The 19,088-nt window shown below is 50.7% G+C and overlaps 1 protein-coding gene across 3 annotated transcripts in view; it reads right to left on the bottom strand.

The window, feature by feature from the left end:
* Positions 1 to 19,088, bottom strand: part of CPEB1 (cytoplasmic polyadenylation element binding protein 1) — a 47,515-nt gene that overhangs the window by 10,146 nt on the left and 18,281 nt on the right. For 2 of the 3 annotated variants that reach the window (XM_036277830.1, XM_036277828.1), the window contains exons 3-5: positions 13,554 to 13,742; positions 3,376 to 3,602; positions 961 to 1,213 (exon numbers count right to left, since the gene is read on the bottom strand). In XM_036277830.1, coding sequence (XP_036133723.1) covers positions 961 to 1,213; positions 3,376 to 3,602; positions 13,554 to 13,742 — 669 coding nt within the window. Of the gene's footprint in view, positions 1 to 960; positions 1,214 to 3,375; positions 3,603 to 13,553; positions 13,746 to 19,088 lie in introns of all 3 variants that reach the window. The other variant, XM_036277829.1, reaches the window with a different exon arrangement.

Below are 19,088 nucleotides of genomic sequence, written 5' to 3'. Positions count from 1 at the left end.
GCACGATGGCATGGAAGCCATTCCCTAAAGGCACAGGCCCAGTGTGTTGCTGCAGCAAGAAATCGGGCACCATCAGCAATATTTTGTGAACAAAAACAGAAGTGGATATAATAATGGCTTCGTCCAAAAGCGTGGTAACGTCGTTTCACAGGAAAACAGTGCACTGGAGAAAGGACAAGGTGGGCTGCCAAAGCCATGATGTGAACAGGCCAGCGGCACTACCAGGGCAGAATGAGATCAGGTCCAGCTCGGTGAGCAGAAAGACAAACACGCTGAAGCCTCTGCAAACATGGAACCGAGACACTGAACGCTGGCCTGGCCATCACTCCAGCACCTCAGACCGTGGTTGGTGGGCGCCTCCCTGAAGCCTTAGTAAACAAACACTTCTGGAACTCGTTTACTTCCAAGTACACGTAGAAGATGAAAAACAGATGTCATACGTGTTTAAGGTCATGTGAATGGCAGAGGGTCTGTGGGAGACCAGGACACTGGGGACATCCCTTACCTTGGAGGCTGCCCACCCCAGTGCACCCGAGGTTACCAGTCAGAGAGCCTCGGGGAAGAAAGCTCCAGCAGGGGTTGTGTCCGACATGTCTCTGAATTAGAAAGGGGAGGGAGACAAAACTCTGAGCATCACGTTCAGGGTTTCCCATGAGAGAATAAAACTGGACAGCTGAGCACGGCCAACCTCCAGGGAAGAGCACAGGTGAGAGGACCCAACCCTCCAGGAACAGCCCTGTGCTCCAGGTCACCGCCTCCTTCCTCTCTGCGAGCCTCAGAGAATCCCGACGTTACCCCCATTAGCACTTACTCCACAGAACAGACCACGCTCTGCAGATCCAGAGACTTCACCATGCAACCAAGTCCTCTTCCAGACAGCGCACCATCCACAACCCACGGCTGCGTACTCCGCTCCCGGGACGAGCCTCGGGCCCCAGTCCTGCACACAGCCGCACTCACCTGCCGCCTGCCGGTGCAGCCTGGCCTCTCTCTCTATGCTGAAGGGGTCTTTGGGAGCTTCCAGGAGGTCCCAGGATGGCCACACAGAGGCCCCGGGCCATCTCTTCGATGCACTGGTTGGGGAGGGAGTGACTGCAGCGAGAGCAGCTTGCTCTTGGTCCATCCGGGACCCAACCCCCATCTTTAAAGAATCTCTGGGGCCACCCCCAGTCAGAGACAGGAAGGGCAGAGGGGGGGAGATGCGAAGGCTTGACTGGGGGAGGAAAAGGGAGATACAGGTTTTTAAAGGATAGTTTTGTAACAAGAGTAATCATCACACTGTAGAAATTATGAAAAATACCATTAAGCATTTGATGTATTTTTTTCTCAGCATTTTTAAGATGTTGTCCTACTATAATTTAAACACATTCTCTTCTCCCAAAGTCAACTTTTTTTCCCCCATATTGCCAGACAGTCTTCAGAAACATTTTTAATTAATTTATGATATTCTATTTAGGGAATAAGCTACATTTCCCTGACCTACTGTTCTACTGGGAAACATTTAGATACTCTGAGTTTTCAGGATTACAAATAAATACTTTAAGATGTAGCTTCATATTTTGTGTTCCCTTTGGTCAGATTCCTAGGTCTAGAACAGTGGTTCTCCACCTTCCTGACGCCACAACCCTTTGATACAGCTCCTCGTGTTGTGGTGACCTCCAACCATAAAATTATTTTCATTGCTACTTCATAACTGTAATTTTGCTACTGTTATGAATCACCATCAGAAATATGCGTTTTCCAATGGTCTCAGGTGACCCCTTTGAAAGAGTCGTTCAACATCCAAAGGGGTCATGACCCACAGGTTGAGAACCGCTAGTCTAGAATCAAAATGTTTCCTATGCAGGGGCGGAGGGCTTTCTATCAGAAATGTGTGAGAACGCGAGTTTCACTCCAGGATTGTACCAAGGCTTTCAATTCTACTGATGTAAGTGGGTACAATGGTATCACATTATCAAACAAACAAACTGGCCCTGGCCTGTTTGGCTCAGTGGTTGAGCGTCGGTCCGCAGACCAAAGAATCTCGAGTTTGATTCCGGTCAAGGGCATATACCTGGGTTGTGGTTCGGTCCCCGGCCCTGGTCGGGGTTGTGTGGGAAGCAACCAGTCGATGTGTCTCTCTCACATCAATGTTTCTCTCTTGCTCTCCCTCCCTCCCACTCTATCTGAAGATAAGAGGAAAAATACCCTCAGGTGAGGATTAAAAAAAAAACTAACTAAAATAATTCCTCAACAGAGTATTTCCCCAAAGTTCAAATACTACCTCTAGTCCCTCTTCTCTGAGTTGTCTGTCCAAATCCCTTCGTCAATTAACCTTTGGGGTGAGGTACCTGAGAAAGTTCAACAAAATCCCAAAATATTAAAGGTACATTTCCAAGACTGAGCCCCATCTAAAGTTACATAACCAGAAGCACCTCATCTCAACCCATTTATAGGGGAGGAAACTATGGCCCAGAGAAGCAAAGGACCCTGCTTGTGGGGACCCCATTGGAAGCCTCAGCCAGGGCGAGGGCTGACCGGAGACAAGGGGGGTGCTCACAGTCGTGCTGTGAATGGGGAACTGTAACCACAACCAGGTCTCCAGTCCTGGATACAGAGGAGAAGAGGGTAGAGAATTAAGGCCTTCCATTCACTGAACAGTCAGCTCAGGGGACTCCACTTTAGGATGATTTCTCACTGCCGTTCCCACACACTTCCTTCTGGTAGCCCCTTTCCTCGTCTAATCCACTTGCCGACTCTGCGTAGCTATAGGTAAGGGGCACAGATACAAAATGAACTTGGAGGCAGTATTTCATTCATAGCAGCCTCGAACTGAGAGTTGGCGTGAATCAGAGAAAAGAATTTGGGAGCCAGAGTCACTCAGGTCTAGATTAAAATCCTGGCCCTGCTAACAACTGGCACACCTCAGAGATTCTGCAGGACTGGTTCCAGACCACCCCAAGAGAGAGAGTCTCACAAGAAGGCAAGTCGTAATCTTTTTGCTGGTGGAGGGTCTTGTCTTAGTTTGTAGAAAATGCAACACCCGGGCACCACAATAAAACAAGGTATGCCTGTAATTTTTTTATATAATCACTTACAAATTTTGAGGCCTCACACAAAGATACATAAATGATACTGTGTAAAGGCTAAAGAAAACCCAGGAAGCAGAACTCTGCTGGGATCCCCCACATTTGCTTGTGAAATAACTGTTACCCAACAGCTCTTAGAGTAACTCACAAAGAGAGTCCTAGGCTCAGGTCCTGAAATGCGTCGCTCAATGGGTGCACAAAGCATCCTCTATTCTGTTCTGTTGAGGTCGACGGCCTCCACCCCTCCCAGCATTCTAGTGGACATGCCAGCACACTGCCCTCCCACCTGTTCCGACGAGCTACATACGATCAAGTCTGAGAGGTGGTCTGATCCGGAGCTGAAGCCACTGGTATCCGAGTCGGAGGGGCTGCTGGAGCGGGAGTCCAGGATGGGCCGCGTGTCCAGGCGGGACCCTCTCACTGAGGGTGCTGGGAACTTGTCCACCACGTCAGATCCAAGGGGGTCCAGCGGCAGGAAGCTCAAGGGAGGCTTCCCCAAGACAGTGCCCAGTGGGTTGTGGAGCATGTTCAGTACTAGGGGAAAAAAGGGGAGTCTTGTGACCTCTTAGTTTTCTTTCCAGCCAACAGCCCTCGCTCTTCTCCCAAAGCCACCCAACGAGATACGCTGAGGACAACCGCTGAAAACACGACAGAACCACAACTCGCATGTAACAAGCTGACACACCTCTGGTACTGATACCGGCCACCCAAGGCCCACAAGAGGCAGTTACAGGACGGCCTTCCAAAGACCACCGACCCTGCTGCAGCAGAAGCAACAAAACTTCAGCTTTCAGACACCTGAGCTGAGGAGGCAGTGCTGGCACTTGGAGAACTGTGCCACCAGGGACCCCGATCATAGCTGCTATTAATGTCTGGGTACACACGCCCACGTTGCCACAGGAGACACCTTCAGCACGAACCATGATCCTTCCTTACTGCCTGCCAAAGCGCTCATTAGAATCCCCACCTTCTAACACTACGCAGCTAAAATAGAGAACTTCGTGCCACACCCTGGAGCCCTGGTGCAGCGTGAGCAAGCTTCTCCTCTGAGAGCCCCTCTATGCAAGGGTCTAGCATATGTGGGCTCTCTTCTACGCACCCCGAATGACACTCATTTGGAATGGAAGCAGAATGATGTTCTGCTTAAGCCCGCTCTGGCTTGAGACAAACCTGGAATGAAGCCTAGGTCTGACCCTCCTCCATGTGGCCGTGTGCTCTGGGGAGCTCGGAGTGTCTCCACTTGGTGGTGGCACCTTGGGTGGAATACAGGCTATTTCACGACACTGTCAGGAAAGCGCTCCACACACAGACAATATTTAAATGTGAAATGTCAAAGTGTGTGAAGTCGAGCCCAGGAGAGACAAAGGAGCATCCACCAGAGAGCAAGGAGATCAAGGGTGGTTTGCACACCTTAGAAAAGGCAGCGGAGTGGGCTCTGGGAGTCACCAAGGGAAGCCCAGCACAAAGCACCAGCCCAAATGGCTCGTGCACAGTCAGCAAGGGCTACAGTTATGTCTTCACCCAAGGTTTAAAAACAAGTGTATCTCAAAGAGTCAAAAAGCAACATGGGTGCCACTTTTCTCATGTATCAATCTGTGTTCACTATGGTCTTGGTACATCTGTTCTACCAGCCTCAAGTCCTTCAACTAACCTGCAAGTTTTTAATTTTTTTGCCATGTCCACAAAGAAATCTTGAGGCTTTGTCAGATTCCTGTGTCAGAGATAAGAATGATCTCTACTGCATCCCCTAATCTGACAAGCCTATCTTAAAACAAAAAGGCAGGACAACCCTGGCCAGTTTGCTCAGCAGTTAGAGCGTTGGCCTGTGGTTCAGAGAGACCTGGGTTCGGTTCCCACCAAGGGCATGTACCTTGGCTGCAGTTTGTCCCCGGCCCTGGTTGGGTCATGCAGGAGGCAGCTACTCGATGTGTCCCTTTCACGTCAATGTTTCTCTCTCTCTCTCCAACTCTATCTGAACAAAATATGGAAAAATGGCCCTGGCCGGTTTGGCTCAGCGGTTAGAGCGTCGGCCTGCGGTCCTGAGAGACCCGGGTTCGGTTCCCGCTAAGGGCATGTACCTCGGTTGCAGTTTGTCCCTGGCCCTGGTTGGGTCGTGTGGGTGGCAACCACTCGATGTGTCCCTTTCACGTCGATGTTTCTCTCTCTCTCTCTTCCTCCCACTCTATCTAAACATAAAATGGAAGAAATGTCCTCGGGTGAGGATAAAAAAAATAAAAAAAAGGACAGCCCACACTGGCCACTAATAAATTCCACGTCCCGAAGTGCTCACAGTTCAGTCACCTGCTCTCCTCTGGACCAGGCTCGATCATGCTCCTACCATCAGAACAGCCACCTCCACTGCTGCACACCTAGACTGCTAGACACCGCTGGAAGCACCTTCGGTAAACAGTCTCCACTAAATCTTAAGAAGTGGGCACTGTTACCCCATCCTAACAAAAGGAAACCAAGGCTCGAGAGGCAAGCATCTAAGTAACAGCTAGTGAGGGACAGAATGGGATCCGACCTTCGGATTCCGAGCTCTAACTTCTGGAATGCACCTTCACTAGTGGCTTTTTTCTTTTTTTAATACCCAGAATTTTACATCTTCTTGTCTTCATGTTGTCGACACCTCTCTTGTTCACATTCTTCTACAACCACACCTACCAGAGGGCAGGACCTTGGGACCTACCTCATCCGGGTCCTGAAACTTCTCCAGGACCCGGCCACGGAGGAACTCATTAAAAATGCATCCTGGGCCCCACTCCAGACCTTCTGGATCAGAACCTGCATTTTAACGAGATCCCCAGGAGATTCGTGCACATTAAAGTCTGAGGAGCATTAATCGAGAAGAACCTGAGGTGTGTGACTTCAAGCCTCTACTCAGTTCCCTTTACCACACCCCAAAAAGCTTTCCTGTCTAATTATTTCCCTTGACTTTAAAACTGTAGGTTATTTAAATACAGCTCTCACAGCACGATGACAACTCATACCCAAGAGAAAAAAGGGAACCCGTGTGGCTGCGTGGGACTTTTCCCAAGGAGTGTGATCTCTGAAAACACGGGGCAGGGCTGTGGGGGGAGAAGAGACAGAGAGAGAGAGACAGTCACCAGGAATAAAGAAAGAATATAAAAAAAAGAGGCATAACTTGTGATAATGATTTCAGGAAAGTGATAGCCAGGACAAGCCGAACATTGCAGAGAACATTCAAGGCAATTGAAAAAAAAAAAACCCTGCCCTGGCCGGTTTGGCTCTGCGGTTAGAGCATTGGACTGCAGTCCAGAGAGGCCCGGGTTCGGTTCCCGCTAAGGGCATGTGCCTCGGTTGCAGTTTGTCCCCAGCCCTGGTTGGGTCGTGCGGGTGGCAGCCACTCGATGTGTCCCTTTCGCATCGATGTTTCTCTCTCTCTCCCTCCCACTCTATCTGAACAAAAAATGGAAAAAAAAAATGTCCTCGGGTGAGGATTTAAAAAAGAAAGAAAGAAAGAAAGAAAAAAAAAACCTGTAAATTTGCAGCGAGCAAAAACCAAGGGAGCTGGGGCCCAGAGCAGGGTCAGACACCTGTACGGAGAAGAGGAAGAGAAACACACTGAGAGGCACTGCTGGTTCCCCAGACAAAACGGGAATGCGAACATCAGTTGAACGAGAGTGTTGTATTCCTTTTACATGGACTAAAGTTGATAACTGTTTTTTGTTGTTGTTACGTATGAATGTAAGAATATCTTTATTCTTAACGTTCAGAAATTACATATACACACAGAGAATGTGTGAGCAATAACGCAAAGGAAGTAAATGTCAGCAACAGGAGAATCTGGGATGAAGGGAAAGACAAGGATCCTCTGCATAAGTTTTGTTTTCTATTTGTAACTTTTGTAAATTTGAAATTATTTCCAAACAAAAAGTTTTTTAAATGACAGGAAGGAAAACTAGTAGATTCTCATTTGACTTTCTTTGCCTTTTTCAAGGCAATTGATCTAACCAGAACGTGAGAGGGACTAGAATCTCCTCTGCCTAGGAGAAATAATCTCCTTTTAAACAAGCTCTTAAACCTTAGCTTATCCCTACCCAGCTCATCACCAAAACAGAGGCTGAGAGAAGTATAGTTACTTGCCACATCAAATTTGTGACAATACTCCTTCCACTAGTTTCAAGTACTTCCTTCAAAGAGGACTAAATACACAGAAAGGCCGGCTGGAGTCCCTGTCCCCTGCCCGACCCTCCCATCTGTCGGGACCCTCACAGCCCCTGCTATGGCTGCTGCGTTCAAGTGCAAGGGGCAGGCTGAGCGCCTTGCTGCACTCCACCCACCACCGAGGGAAACGGGAAATGGCTTCGACTGAGGGCCTAGAAATGGGCAGTGCAGCCTGGCTGGTTTGGCTCAGTGGTTAGAGTTGGCCCTCGGACAGAAGAGTCACAGGTTTGACTCCCAGTCAAGGGCACAGGCCTTGGTTGCAGGTTTGATCCCTGGCTGAGGTCATGCAGAAGGCAATCAGTTGATGTGTCTCTCACCCACTGATGTCTCTCTCTCCCTTCCCTCCTCCTACTCTATCTAAAAAGCAATGGAAAAATATCCTTGGGTGAGGATTGGGAAAGAAAGAAGAAAGAAGAAAGGAGAAGAGAAAAAGAAAAAGAAAGAAGAAAAAGGAAAAGGAAAGAAAAGAAGCAATGCCACTTGGCCAACATGTAAGATTGGTGTGCCCCAGAATTAACACACCTGGGTCATGTTAGCACCTCCGTGCATCAGTTTCCTGCAAATGTTAAACTGGACAGGGCCAAGTTTATAGCAGGGGTGTGACAAGGAAACCTAGGATCAAGATGCCCAAGATTTCCATGTGGTCTGATACTTCCTTCAACCACAGAAGAAGCTGAGTTTTAAGACACTGTCACCCATGGTCAAATGCCCCAGAGTGACCTGACTGTCCCTCTACAAGCCAACAGCACCGGGCATGGCCAGGTGGTCCCTTGAGGAGCTACAAGTCAAAGGGAAAGCAGTAGAGACAGTGGGGTCCCAGGGAGGGACCCTATTTCAAGAGACAGGCCCTGCCTTATCCTCGTGCCTCCCCTCTGTAAGTCTGCTGAGGGGGCAGCACTGATTTCTACCCACTGGGAATCAAGGGGAGAAGCAACGCAGCTGGTGATGGGCGGTTTCCTTTGCCTAAGCTGAAAGAGGGACCACCCGATGCACACGCACTCTCGTTAAAGCCACATAACCTACAGTCCTGTGGAAACACAGGTCCGTACGCTGCAGACCAGTGACCACCTCAAACTCCACTCCCCAGCACAGGGCGCAGAGCTTTGTCAAGGCGAGATGTCAAGCATGAACCTAGACAGCTTGGGGTGGGGGGCAGGGAATGTGGGAGAGAAGTCCCACAGTCACTCTCTGCTCGGCTCCTGTCCCAAAAGTCTGAAGTTTACCAAGTGCCTCCAGCCCTGGTGGCCAAGGGTACAGCGAATCCACATCTTAGGAAAGTGACTGAGAACAGTGTGCTCTTCCTGGGGGCAGAGGCACCCATCCCCCCTCAGGTGCTGGCAAGAAGCAGCATCAGCTACAGAGAGCTCTCGGGGAGTCACCGGGAGGAGAGGACCGGGTAAAAGGTTCAGCTCATTAGTGCTACCTCAGAGGGTACAAGAGACCAAATCAGCAGTAATATTTTTAGACCAATTGCTAACTTTCTCCACTCTCACCCTTCTCTGCCAGCCTTGTGGTTTCACCGCTGAGTCACTGCTGGAATTTTCTGAAACCTTGCCCAAGAGGACAAAGGCACCCCGAGTCTGATGGTGGCAGCAACGATGGCAGCGAGCACCTCGTGCCAACGGAGGCCCGCGTGGAAGACACTGTCTGTGCGTGAGCTCAGCTCAGGAGATGAGGCCCCAGACGCACAGTCCGATGCCTGTTATGTAACAAGAGAAGTCACAGGAGAAACGCAGATGGGAGCTAGCATTCCCACCCTGAGAAAGAAGGCCGCATCCCTGGAACCCTTCCTCCCTCTCCCAGCCCTTGGTTCTAGGCTGTTAGTCCAAAATCGATCAGAAGGCACAGAGGTCGAAGGGGAGGGCAGACTCCCTCCAGGACCCCGCCTGCAACTCCACACCCTCCACTGACGCTGGACCCCACAGGCCCGGGGCGGTGCCTGGCACCGCCATCACCTCAGTCCCTGGAGTGGCTCCACTGACTGCCCCTGCAGCACCCTCACCTAGGAGGGGCCCCCCTGTCATACCACTTCCCAGCAGCCCCTCCTCTCTCTGCCATGAAAGCTGACTCCTCAATAGACTACCTGTCCCCCAGCTGATCAATGTAAGTAGGAGGCAGGAGAATGGGAGAGACTTTCTCTCAACACTGCAGTTCAAAACTAACCAGGATTAGCACAGGGGCTCGGCACTCATCACTCACTCAGTAAGTACTTGTCAAAAAGCCAGGACTGGGCACTGTGCTGTGTGCTGGGAATACAGTGGTGGAGAGCCGGACAGCTGGGGCCCATCTCCAGGAGACATTGGGCCCGAACGTCCACGACGCACAGAGGAGGAGCCCAACCCCACTCTGGATGCTGCCGCAGAGAAGCTGTTTGGAGGCACCGCAGCAGCAGAGCGCAGAGGACGCCCCTCCCAGCCCGGGCCGGCCGGCCTGCACACCAGTGGGGACGGCACAGGGGCCAGCATTCCCCGGTCAGCAGTCAGGGAAGAGAGCAGAGACTGAACAGGCTAGTCCCCCGGGATGTGTACAGGGAGGAAAGGAAACAGGACACGTCCCCTGGCATCACAGCCTGGGCCTGGTCTGCTCCTGGGCTCCTGTACAAGGCATCACCAGGAGTCCTTGTTTCCAAAGTAGACGCTCAGTCACCCCACTTCCTGCTGAGTGATGCTGCATGTGAGAGTCACCTGGGGGAAGGCAGGAAGACAATCCCTCAGGTGACACAGTGGATGAGCTGAGGCCTTGAAGGGCCTGGGCAAGCAACACGCTGCCTCAGGCTCAGCAGCCCCAGAGTCGTATGCAGAGATACCCCAACGTACATGTTCTCGCCAACATGTGAGGGTTCTGCTCGTGGGAACGCAGGTGTGACAGAAAGCAGGAGAGGCTTGGAGCCACAAGCCTGGGCTGGAATTCTGGCAGTTGTGTGGCCCTTGGCACCTGGCAACCTCTGTGCGCCTCCTTCCTCGTCTTCGTGACAGGACGTTGTCAGGGCCATTCCCCAGGGCTGGGAGGCATCATGATCTCATGACGTACTCAGCACAGGAAGCAGACAATGATGCTGGTTATCCGCCCCTGCACCCCACCCCGGACACTGAGGGCGGCTTCCACAGGGCAGCAGTGTCAGGACCCCACGAAGGGCCACACCTTGCGGGCACAAATCTCAGCAGCAGATCCCACCTCAGGGTCCTCCTGTGGGCCTTCCAGCCAATGAAATCCATGCAGCAGAAGGACCCGCCCTAAAGAAAGGCCCCATGTACCCATGTCATGCTGAGAACCCAAGGAGAGGTTGTCCCAAAGCAAAAACAAAAAGCCCTGCACGGCAGTGACCACGCTGTGTTTGGTACACTTGATGGGCGTGGGGATTTTTAAGGGCAACGATTTTATTCACTGAGGCTATCTCAGTGCCCAACACAGTGCGTGGCACACAGCACGCGCTCCGTGTTTGGTGAATGAATTTAGCCAAGATTTCCCAGTCAAGAGCCCTGCCATCCCCAACCCTGCTGCCCCTCACGCTGCTGAACCCTGAAATGGTAGGTGCTCAGAGGCGAAGCCCTGGCTGCCTGGGGCAGCACATCACCACCAGAGCCCGGGAGGGAGACGAGGCAGGGGCAGCAGGTGCCGGCGGCCTGCGAGGACGGCCGGGCCTGCCCAGGGCTGCTGCGAACAGCCCCGAAGGCGCAGAGCTGGCTGGTCTTCGGGCAGAAGGCAGTGTGGGCTGCGTGTTCCAGGCTGCTGGCAAGGCCGCCGCTGCAGCTGGGGTGCGAGGCTGCCTCCCACTTCAGGGGCGGCACCCTCCTGTGGGCTTCCGAAAAGGCCCAGAACACAGGAAAAGAAGACAAGGCCATCTCCAGAGCACTCCAAAACCCAAGGACAACATGGGGTCAGGGACGGGTGTCTTCAACCCTCGGAGAGAAACACATATGCACACTAACCGGCCCACAGCCAGACCAGACCACTGGGGCCACCCCCTGGGCCTGTCTGTGAACGCAAGGGTCACACTGCTGCCCCCCTGATCCACAGAACCATGCAATCTTCATCACTAAAGTGCTGGAGATGGGAGGTGGAGACATAATCCCGTGAGCCCATCCCCACTTCAGAGACAGCGACGGCACAGACCGCTCAAGGGGCTGGGAAAGCTGGGAGTAAGGGCTGGACCCACGCTATTTTCATTTGAGCACAGCTGACACACACGGGTGTGCAGCGCAGCAACCCGACATGTACAGGCCTCACAAAGTGATCACCTTGGTTAGTCTAACCCACCTGTCTCCATCCAGTTACTGCACTACTGCTGACTGTATTCCATGTGCTGTGAATTACATTCCTGTGACTTATTTTGTAACTTCATCTTTTTCACCCACTTCCCAACCCCCACTCCTGCAGCCATCAGTGTGGTCTCTGTATCTAGGAGTCTGTTTGTTTTGTTTTGCGTTTTAGATTCCACATACAAGAGGGATCATACGGTGTTTGTCTTTCTCTGTCTGACTTATTTCACTGAGCCTAATTCTGAGTCCATCCATGTGGTTGCAAATGGCAGGATTTCCCTCTTTTTGTTATTGCTGACTAATATCCCAAGCTATTTTTTACAGCCTAATTTCACAGTAACTTTTAGGCCAAGCTCTCGCAGCCCCAGATGGGCCCCCCTGCACATCTCTGTGCTGTGACTGCGTATCAGGAGAACCCTTGTAGCAAAGACAAACCAGAGCCAAAGAAGGGCCACACCCCAACCTGACACCAGTGAATGACAAGGGCCCTGGTCAGACACGGGCCACCCCAGACAGGTGCCCATTTCCTGGGAGCTCGTCTGTGTTTTGCTCAGATACAGTGGGACAGAGCACAAGGTCAGCTTCACAGGCCACCCAGGGTAGCTTCCGAGTACCATAAACAAGCAGCTACCACAGCCTCCAAGCCAAGATCCACACCAAACAGCCTGCAAGCACAGAACACCAAACAGACATCACACTTCCTTGCCCAGGGCAAGAGGGACTTTACCTACCTTTTGGGAAAACCTGAGTCAGCTGAAGGCCAGTATTTCAAGAAATTCTACCTTGACCCAGAGGTTGTTACTTAAGGCAAAGCTCTTCCCCTCCCACAACCAAAAAACCAAACCAAACCAAACCAAAAAACACCCAAACCTCAATCCTGAACCCAAAAGGATTTTACTAAAATAATGGGCATTATAATGTCAGCAGACACAACAGTCCCAGGTCCTGCAAAGTATTCTAAAAAAACAGCTGCGCCAAACAGGGTGGAGGCCAGAGAGACCCACAAGACATACCTGGCTGCCATGGCGGCCAGTGTCGGGGTGGGGGTGGGGGGGAGGCAGGGAGCACAGCAGCCCAGTGACATCCTCAGCACCAACAGCAAATGGCTGCACCCCCCCCCCCATCCTCCCAAAGTAGCTGCTGCTGGTATTCTTGTTATTAAGGCATAATTCACATAAATCAAAACACATAGATTCTAAGTATACCTACAGTGTTTCTTAAGTTCACCTTTCTTTCTCAACACTCCAAAACCTGCGTCTGGCCAACCCTCCCCGCTCGTACCACAAGAGAAAAATAAATGGGCAACAGGGAAGGTCTGAGCCGAAGCTGTTCCAGGGGTAACCAAAAAGCCCCTTCAAAATCTGTCCCCATCAAATCCCTCCAAGTGACAGGGGACTCTAAGAGGAGTGGCTCTTCCTTCATCCACTTGATTACCCCTAACACAAAGAAAGGAAAAAAAGCCTCCGTAGCTGAGAGTTGCTCTACCCTGCTTACCCTGCCTACCCCCTCCCAGGATCAATGCTCTTAACCTTTGCTAAGCCCACTTCCAACATCCCAGTATCACCCGCCTCACTTGCTCTGACTCAGGGACCACCCATCCTGCAGAGAGCTCCCTGGTCTTCAAAGCCACTGAGAAACAGAATCTGGACATCTAGCAATCAGCCCTGAAGTCCCCTCCCCCACCCAAAGTGTTTTGCTTCATCATCTCTACGACAGGCCTGGGCACTAGGGGGTTCATCTGGATCTTCTCTGCATGAGGCTGTCACCTTGGGGACCTCTCTTAGGGCCACCCCAGGTGCAGACTTAACAACTCCAGGGGATTTGTCAGGGTAAGTGGAGAAGCCGTGCCTGCCTTTACGAGCAACCATCTGTCCTGCACACGCACAGCCAGCATTTCCATCTCTTGCAAAACAGCTCCATGTTTGTGTGTGTGGTGGGGGGAGATGCAAGGGGAATAGAACAACTGTTGCTGTGGGTTTCTCTGCTGGCCACCCACATGCCCCTCCCCTCCCCCAGCCAACTCATGTCTGGCACTCACCCGAGTGTGTGCTGCTCTGGGCTGAGGAATCTGCATCCTGGGTGCTCCAGGGTCGGTCCCAGCCTGTGAGGCTGAGGGACTGCAGGCCAAGGCACAAGTCATTTGCATCTGGGAGGCCCTGGGGAGAATCTTGCGTAGAGGTGGGGAAAAGCATCCTGCTTGTGATTGTTTCTTCAGAGTCCGGGAAGTCTGCTTCGGACAGGAGGACAGCAAAACCCCAGAGTTAAGGGCTGTTCGCCCTGGTATTATCGACAATAAATATTATTAGTAAGAGTTTCCCCAAGCTTAAGGACCAGACATCCAAGCTGTAGCCGCTGCCTCTGTACTTTTGGGGGCGTCAGAGCAAGAGCAGTGGCCATACAGCCCCCTCCCCACACACACCCCTATCCCGTCTGCATTACAGACTGGGCCAGCATGTGATCAGGCTGCTGATGCTTCCCGCTGCCAGTGACATCAGCCGGCGGAGCCGCGCAGTAGAGAGCGGCATCATCCCTCACAGAACAGGGAGGAGCAGGAGGGACGACTGGGAGGAGACTTGCCTCCCAGGGAAAAGGCAGCACAACAGCTACTGGAACAGCCCGGGTGTGGTGCCGGTAAGCCAGGGTTGAGGCAGCGCCCTCCGTCTCCAGCGATGGTGGCCCAGTGGCCCTCAGGCAGGGCTGAGGTCCTCGCTGCTGCTGACAGCAGAGCCAAAGCTGCGACTGCTGGCTTGTGTAGTGCTGCCCTCCTGCCCCTCCCACTCCCTCCCTCTGCTCTCCACCCCCAAACCCAAAAACACTCTAGTCCTGGACTCTTTCCAGCTGCTTGCTCAAGCCCTGGTTTTGCAGCCGAATGCAAAGCTCCGCGATCCTGCTGGCAAAAATCTATGCGCTGCAAGTGGCCCCGGGCAGTGCCCTGACACAGCAGTGCTTCCACTGAGGAATGGGGTAACCTTCAGAAGACACTGCACGTGTGCACCCCGGGCAGCACCTCCTGGAGCTCCTGATGTCTGGAGCAGCTGATCACAGAGAAAGGGGTCAGCGTGGGCAGCAGGAGGGGGAGTCGCCGTGCTGCTGGAGGTATGACCCACAACCCACACGCCACTCCAAGTGAGATCTGACCTGACTAGGATAATTGGTGCCCGGGTCCCCTCGCCGCAAAAGCAGCACATATATCAGGTCCAGTGCCTCCCTCCCTCTGGTAACTGTAGGCCTAGATGGACTAAACACTCCCTAGTGTCTGACAGACCAGAGCATAAGAACAGGCTCAGAAGTGGTCTAATGCCCCACAAGGCCCCATCAGGACCTCGCATCGCCCACGCTGCCCTTCCAGGGGCCTCAGCGCCGCCCTGCCAGCTATGAGCATCACTGAGGCCATCAGCTGCCTGCATCCTCGCGCATCCCCGCGCATCCCCTCATCGGTGCTGCCAGGACCAGGGTCCTATTTCTACGACCACTCACAGCTCCAGCAACAAAGGCCGGCTCTGCCCAGTTTCTGGAACCTGCGCCATCTCGTCCTTGCCGGCTTCCTCTGCATCGGTCTTTTTCCAACGTGCCCCACAGAAAGGAGGGAGGCAGGCAAGCTGCACACCCAAGCTGGCAGTACCCACCCTGCTGGGACCACCTTCCAGGGCAGGGTCTGAGGTGGGCAGAGGGAGGGACAATGCTGTCAGCCACAGGAAAGCTGGCCGTCGCGGCCTGCAACCCTGCCAGCGTGTGTCCGCAGGCAGCAGCCTCAGCCTCAAGGGGAATGGCCGGTCTGTTGAGGGACCCCTCCCTCGGAAGGTTTTTTTTTAGAGCTTTGCTGTGTCATCCGCCCCGTCAGTCCTGCCTGGCTCTCTCTCTGAGTCTGTCAAAACCTCGGTTTACCACTGCACAAGCTGGTGCTGCCCCCACCCCAACATGCTTGCTACATCCACTCTGCCTCGAAGCAAAGGATATACTTTAAAAATAATCTGTATGTATTCATTACAAAACACAATGGTCCCTTTTTTTTTTTTAATCCTCACCTGAGGACATTTTTCCATTTTTTGTTCAGATAGAGTGGGAGGGAGGGAGAGGAAGAGAGAGAGAGAGAGAAACATCAACGTGAAAGGGACACATGGAGTGGCTGCCACCCACACGACCAACCAGGGCTGGGGACAAACTGCAACCGAGGTACACGCCCTCAGTGGGAACCGAACCAGGGTCTCTCTGGACCGCAGGCTGATGCTCTAACCACTGAGCCAAATCGGCCAGGACCACAATGGCCCTTTTAAAAACATCCACATTTAAGTGCCCATTCCCCCCTAAACCAGCAATCGGTATGGTCCCTTCCTTCCACCCCAATGTGAGGTCATCTATGTGCAGAAGGCACCGTTCTCATCTCCCCTCGACCACCAGGGCATCTGTGTACATGGTGACGCCGCACCAGGAAGAGAGAGCCTGCTCAGTGACACCATCCTGCTGCCCAAAGTCCAGTGTGGCAGACCAGCAGTACCAGCATCACTTGGAGCTTTGTAAATACAGAACCTCAGATCCCACCTGACACCTATGGGATGTATCTACATTCCAGCAGATTCCCACTTGACATGTGTGCACATAAAGTGTAAGCAGTACTGACCTACACAACCAACACCACCTTCCCACCCCAACCAGAAAGCCCCCAGGCCAGAGCAGCAGGTCTGCTGAAGGACATTTAGGAACAAATGGCTGCAAGCACCTCGGAGCTTGTGGATCTAAGTACAGCACCCCTCTGCCTTCACTGCAGCACCCCCACTGCAGACGTCACCTTTATGGGTGTCCATTCTCCCTCGCACTATTTCTTTGGGGCTATTTTAGTCTTGACAGCTTTTAATAATCTCCAAATGAGTTCTGTTAATTATTGCAAAGTGATTTCTACGACATTTTTTTTTTAATCCTCACCTGAGGCTATTTTTCCATTGATTTTCAGATATAGGGGAGGGAGGGAGGAAGAGTTTAGAAAAACATTGATGTGAGAGAGACACATTGACTGGCTGTCTCCCACACGACCTCAACCAGGGCCTGGGATTGAATTGCAATCACAGTATGTACCCTTGACTAGAATCGAACCCATGACTCTTGGGTCCACGGGCCCACGCTCTAACCGCTGAGCCAAACCAGTCACTATAATATGTCTCATAATAAATATTACAAATGTTTAGATTTTACAATGTCACATACCATGTTCACATATTGGAAGATTCAATATTGTTGAAAAGCTAATTCTGCCTGGCTGGTGTGGCTCAGTGGTTGGGCGCTGACCCATGCACCAAGAGGTCACCGGTTCAATTCCCAGTCAGGGCACATGCCCAGGTTGTGGGCCAAATCCCCAGTGGGGGACATGCAGGAGGCGGCCAATTGATGTTCTCTCTCATCAATGTTTCTATCTCTCTCCCTCTCCCTTCCTCTCTCTCTAAAATCGATAAACAAAAAAAATTATTTTAAAAAATCTTATTAAAAAAAGCTAATTCCCACCAAATCGATCTATACAGTCAATGCAACCCCAATAAGATACCTGCCTTCAAGCAAGTCAGTGGGGAAGGACCTTCTAGCAGATGGTGCAGGAATAGCCAAACCACCAGAGGGGGAAATGAACCCTGACTCCCTACCTCACACCATATACTAATACTGATTTGGCTGGATCAGAGAGAGACCTGTAAGTAAAAGTTAAAATTATAAAGCTTCTCTAGGAAAACAGAGTATCTTTGTGACCTGGGGTGCAGGGACACAGCAAGCAATGATCACTAAGAAAGAATTGTGATAAACTTGATTATTAGAATTAAAAACTTCTGCTCATCAAGACACCATTAAGAAGATAATGAGCAAGTGGGAGGAAATACCTGTGACCACATCTGACAAGTAACTAGTATCTACAGTACATAGGCAGTCTTAACAGAAGTAAAAGGAAAAAAAAAAAAACACAATTTTTAAAAGGGCACAAAATCTTGAAAAGGCATTTCACAAAGATATATAAATGGCCAAGAAGCACTTGAAAAAGTGCTCAACATCATTAGTCATCAAAGAAAAGCAAAGTAAACCACAATGAGAACCACTACACACTCAGCAGATGCTACAGTTGAAAACACTGTTTGGTGTTGTGAATGAGAACATCACACCAGTGTTAGGGAAAATGAAGTCACTTTTTTTTTCTTCTGATAAAAAGCAAGCCTGACAGAACTAATTGGTTTGACAGTAAGAACTGACTTCATTAAATTAGACTGTATGGCTGACTCTACCACAAGCAGATTAAGTTAAAATCTATAGATCCAAGGTTTTGACAAAACAAAACTTCAAGCAATAGGATAAAGAGCACTTAAAAAATTTTTTATTGATTGATTTGAGAGAGGAAGGGAGAGGGAGAGAGAGATGGAAACAGCGATGAGAGAGAACACCAACTGACCACCTCCTGCTGCCCCACGCAGGATTTGACCCACAACCTGGGCATGTGCCCTGACCGGGAATCGAACTGGTGACCTCTTGGTGTATAGGTCGATGCTCAACCACTGAGCCACACCAGCCAGGCACAAAGGTGTATTTTTAAGTTAACAATACCTCAATTTTCTCAATTCTTCAGGTAAGCTGAGTTCAACAAGGTCTCCAAGTGAAAGAACAGCAGACGCAGGTAGCAGTCACCTACAATCTGTTCTTGGCGGACCTCCCCAAAACTGACAAATTCAATGACAGCTGACTTAGGTAACACAGTGGATGTTTCTAATTCTTCTCAACAAATACGAATGAGAAAAGCGAACTGTCAGCACGTGAATCACTAAAAATAATGATTGATGACTGCTTTTTTTGCACAAAACTCAAGTTCAAACAACTGACATTGCTCTGATGACGCCTTCACGTCCCATGTACTTATTTATGTGAACAAGTTTACTCAGAGCCCAGATCTACAAAGAATAGGAACATATCTGGTGTTGACAATTCTGACTCATTCCAGAAATAAGTGAGTCATCTGATATTAGATGAGTTTTTTTAAATGCCTCATTTATTTCATTAAGAAGCATTTCCAATAAACAATAATTAAATAAAGACTATAACTGTATCAAAACCTGTAGTGTTTAGATTGTCTTAATCAATTGACCTAGCAATCAACGGCCACAACTCAGAACACGTACAGCCTCTAGCCACAAAAGATCATTTAAAATTTCTATTTATGTGCTATTTTTGTTGTAGAGAAGAGTAATGTGATCAACAGAAGACTCAAGTGTAAAATGTTACATTAGGATAAAATTATAATTTATGGGAGCAGACTAGAAATACGAGTGAAAAAAGACAAGGGATAGTAAGAATGTCCTCACTATTAAAGGGCTGGCTCACAATTTTAAGTAGATGACAGGCACCAATCTCTCCACTATTTTGATTCCACCGGATACACTGTCACTTATGAGGAAAATCGGGTATCAGGTTAAATATGCCGGAGTACTTTATACGTTTCAGTGGTTTTTTATTGTGGTAAACACACGTAACAAAGGTTTACCGCTTCCCGTGCACAATTCAGAGGCGCTGAGTTCATGCACATTTCTGTCTCCACTACCCAGTGCCAGAACTT

This window comes from Molossus molossus, unplaced genomic scaffold (genome assembly GCF_014108415.1).
Source record: "Molossus molossus isolate mMolMol1 unplaced genomic scaffold, mMolMol1.p scaffold_m16_p_24, whole genome shotgun sequence".
Classification (NCBI taxonomy): Eukaryota; Metazoa; Chordata; class Mammalia; order Chiroptera; family Molossidae; genus Molossus; species Molossus molossus.
The sequence above is the reverse complement of the archived record's forward strand: the minus strand, read 5'-3'. Positions and strand labels throughout refer to the sequence as shown.